The following is a 4,215-nucleotide window of genomic DNA, read 5'->3' as shown; positions in this document are numbered from 1 at the left end:
TTCCTGTTGCCATTAAAGGGACACCAGGTGTTGGCCAGTTGAAAGCCCCACTCTTCTCTTGAGCCAAGTTAGTTTGTAAGACTTACAGTTGGTGATTTTGGTGATGAATCAAAAATCAAGAGAATCAAGCATCACATAATTTTAAAACAGTTCATCTTAATTTCTACGTTCCATGAGCATTTTCATTCATGACATGACAGAATTCTGACCTATTTTTGTTTTCCTCATTAAATTGACATTTTACATTTAAGATTTTTAATAGTTTTTGTAAGAATGGGGAACAGTTCACACGAAGCGACAGGATGTCATGGTCTTCATGATGTGCTGTCGAATCTCAGTGGTTCTCATGCCATAGATGATCGGGTTGAAACAGCTTGGGAACAACACATACATGATACTAAAGAAAACCCGTACAGCAGCAGGAAGACCATTTCTGATTCGATATGACAGGAAAGCAACAAGTGCGAAGGTCAGGCTGACAGTCATTACCACAATGTGAGTGACACAAGTGTGGAGCGCTTTAACACCCGACTTACCGGAACTCAGCACGGAGGTGAATATGACCACATAGGAAGAACTGATGAAGATGAAGTCTGCTACAGGGGTGAGGAAGACACCCAACAGCCCAACCAGGTTGTTTTTGGCGGTGCTTTCACAGGCCAGCTCCACTAAGGCCATGTGCTCACAGAAACAGTGATTTATCACATTTGAAGAGCAGAATGACAATGATCCTGCCAGACTCACCACAAGTGTATTCAGGAAGATGTTTCTAATAAGAAGTGGAATTACAAATTTGAGGAATCGTGGTAACGCCATGCGTTCATGGTAGCAGAGTGGCGAACAGATGGCAAAGTAGCGGTCCAGTGCCATCCACACCAACAATGTGGAATGAAAAGCCCCTGAAAACTGAATGAAGTGCATCTGAACCAGGCAGCCAATCAGAGAGATTCCCCTCCAGCCAAACAGGAAGCTCAGCAGCATGTTGGGAACAATGACCAGTGGGGAGCTCAGGTCCACACACGCCATGCTGGCAATGAGGATGTACATTGGTGAGTGGAGGCTTCTCTGTGAAATGATGACATACAGCAGCATGGAGTTGGCCGACAGTGACACAACAAACATGATGAAGAATGGGATGAAGAGGACGGGCCTCAGAACTCCGATTTCATGGAAGCCATTGAGAATGAAATGTTTGTGTGAAGAGACGTTCTCCATCTCCACTTAAAACATCCTCATTCAGGGTTTTAAATGGAATACCTGAAAACAGAGAAACATTTTTAAAAGTTCCTTCACCCCTCAAAGACACAATCTGTGATCTGAATAAAGTCAAAACACACGTACACACCTCAAACAACCAGATCATCAGAAGAAAATGTCTGCAAACACAAATATGTTACATTTTTGTATTTCATCTGTAACTAAGGTTCTATGAATCCTAGATGACCCCTGCCAAACTGCAGACCACTGCTGACAACAAACAAGAAAACCGATTGTTGGCAACCCTTTGTGATGTTTCCATTGGTGTTGAGCCACAGAACCTCGGTGTTTTTCAATGACCCGTGCCTGCTTATCAAATGTAGGTATTTTACGCCAAAATGTGAACTTTTCTTGACCATAACCAAAAGGTCTTGTTGCCTGAACCTCACCACACGTTAACTACAGTGTTGTTGAGAAGCATCACAATTCAACGTATCCGCAACAAAATACTGTACAGCTGTAACTTATTTGTGGTTGGCAGAAATATAAAATACCAATATTTTTCAAAATAAAGTGTAATATAGACAAGGTCATTAGAAACACTTAACACGTTAAATCAGTTAATGTCTGTGTCTGTCTGTGGTTCTTAACTTATTGGTCACATTGCTGAGTTAAGAATATTAATGGCATTTGGGATGAGGGACTTCCTTAATACATTTTTAGTTGCCAAAGAGACTCTGCAATGCCTTCCAAAGCTCAAGAGCTCAAACTGGCTGAAGACAGGATGGCAGCTACCAGCTAAAATACTCCTCGCTTTTTTCTTTGTCCTCCCTGTAAAGAGTTGGCTCAAGGGCTTTTATGGTTTGGCAAATATTGTGCTTTCAATTGATGCAGTCCTAGAAAGTTTTTTTCCTAGATATAGAGATAAAATGACCATAACAAGCAGAAAGGTAAAAACACTCTCAACCATAATTTACTACATGATGTCTACAATCTGCTGGCTAACAATGAGGCCACAAAGTTTCACTTGAGAGTCGAGAACCGTACTGAGATATTTAAAGTTTTCCACAGTTTCAACATATTGACCATCAAGTGAAACTGGCTCTGTACTTAGATCTTGTTTTGTGCAAATATATAATTCTAGTTTTGCTTAAACCTAACCACATGTTAACCTCAGCGTTGCTGAGAAGCATTAAGATTCAATGTATCTGCTACAAAATTACATACAACTGTAACTTATCTGTGGTTTACAGAAATGTTAAATGCCAACATTTTTAAAATCAAATGTAATTTTTAGCTGGTTGATTGAAATATGTAGTGGAACCTAGAGCCACAGATACAGATGCAGCTCTCAATCTCTCCCAACAAAAGTGAAGAAAAACTGCTGAACATGTTTTATAAACATAGTACATTTGTGTTAAAGGTTCAAAACATGCAAAAAGGGTCCATCTGCACATTCGGAAAGATTCTATTTTAAATTAAGATAATGAGAAACCTTTTTATTGCCAAAGACTTTCCTGTGAAGTTCATCATTTCATTTCCTCATTTTATTTTAAATGAAAGTAGGTTGTCTTTAACCATTTAGTTGTTAATACTGTTACTACTAACACTACTACTACTATGTCTGCAACAACATAGAAATATAACATACAAAATGTCCCACACTCTCCCTCTCCCTCTATAAAACAGTAAAATGCTCCTGACACTTTAATTTATTTTTTAATATACATTTGTTTACATCAGTACTGTTAGTAAACAAAGCAGGGTAAACATATTTAAATTCTGATCAGCAACAGACACAATACTAGTTATTTTCTGTTTCTTGGTTAAATTGCAGTCATCTGGAATTTACTCTCTTACTGCAAAATCTAAACACACACTTTTGTTCAAGATTCTCTTCCATTCATTTTTGTAGAAAATAATTTAAAATGACTGGTTTAAATAGTGAGTTTTGTGGTTTGTAGTTTGTTTATGGGGCTACCCTTTTGTAGACATTTTCAGTAGTGACTGTACCTGTAAGACTCCTATCCTACACCCTGAAATATCGTCACTGAAATTCAAGTATTTAAAAACCGGACTCGTAATTTTATCCACGATAACTAAACTTTCTGCCAAAAAACTACTTTTCTTCAGTGACCACAGAACAAAGCAACAACTTCATCAGGGATGGAGAAAGGAAAAGAAATTCAGGCCTGCAGTCAGAGTAGTTACCGCCTCCTGAAATTCTTAATATTTTCTCGTGACCATATTTGTGACTTAGCTGCCTTTGTCTAGAGCCACAGAAGTCAAATCTGTCTCCTAATATCACCTTTTCACATTTTGCGAGGGTTTGTTTTGTTGGAGAGGAAAATACGAGCGACAAGAAAACAGGCACAGGAGTGACTGCAGAGAAATAACTTCTATCAGAAAAACAGCAAGAACATTATCAGTTAATGCATCTGCTAGCTGAAGGGAAACTTTGAAAGGATTCAAAAGCATATACTTGTTAGAGGAACAACACATCAGCACCATCACACATTTTAACAAACAAACCTCACCAGAAGCAGAGCTGGGTCATCTCTCCTCAGAGTGTTTGGTTCCACATCACAGAGAACACTGAAAACACTCAAATTCATTAGAAGACTCAGACAATCATTTTCACAGTATCTAAAAATGGCATCAAAGAGCATATCATTGATCATATCATCAACTCTAGAAAATGTCTGAAACAATCCAGGTGAAATATCTCCCCCACTGTCAGAAAATCAGATTTTGGAACTCAACCATGAAAAGTTCAACAAGAGGAGCTGCTGACAGTTCAGCTCCATAGAAAAGTAATCAGCAGCTTTTACTTGTTCTTGGTGTTTGGCAATTTGTCTTGTCTGTCAGGTGTTAATGTCCTCCATCCATCCCTTCGACCACATGTCCCTGCTGAATGCTGACTAAGCACTTTAATACCCTCCGTCTGATGCTGCCATAGGCTGCAGAGATGACGTTCAACACCTCATTCCATTTCAGCCAATTCACAATAAAAAAATC

At 38.8% G+C, this 4,215-nt stretch overlaps 1 protein-coding gene across 1 annotated transcript; it reads right to left on the bottom strand.

The window, feature by feature from the left end:
* Positions 1-285: 285 nt before the first annotated feature.
* Positions 286-3,812, bottom strand: LOC126400768 (olfactory receptor 52E8-like). Its single transcript, XM_050061707.1, has 2 exons — positions 3,801-3,812; positions 286-1,215 (listed from the first exon to the last, which is right to left on the bottom strand). Exons 1-2 carry the CDS (start codon positions 3,810-3,812, stop codon positions 286-288), a joined length of 942 nt encoding a protein of 313 aa, XP_049917664.1.
* Positions 3,813-4,215: the final 403 nt, after the last annotated feature.

This window comes from Epinephelus moara, chromosome 2 (genome assembly GCF_006386435.1).
Source record: "Epinephelus moara isolate mb chromosome 2, YSFRI_EMoa_1.0, whole genome shotgun sequence".
Lineage (NCBI taxonomy): Eukaryota > Metazoa > Chordata > Actinopteri > Perciformes > Serranidae > Epinephelus > Epinephelus moara.
This window is presented reverse-complemented; position numbering and strand designations above follow the sequence as displayed.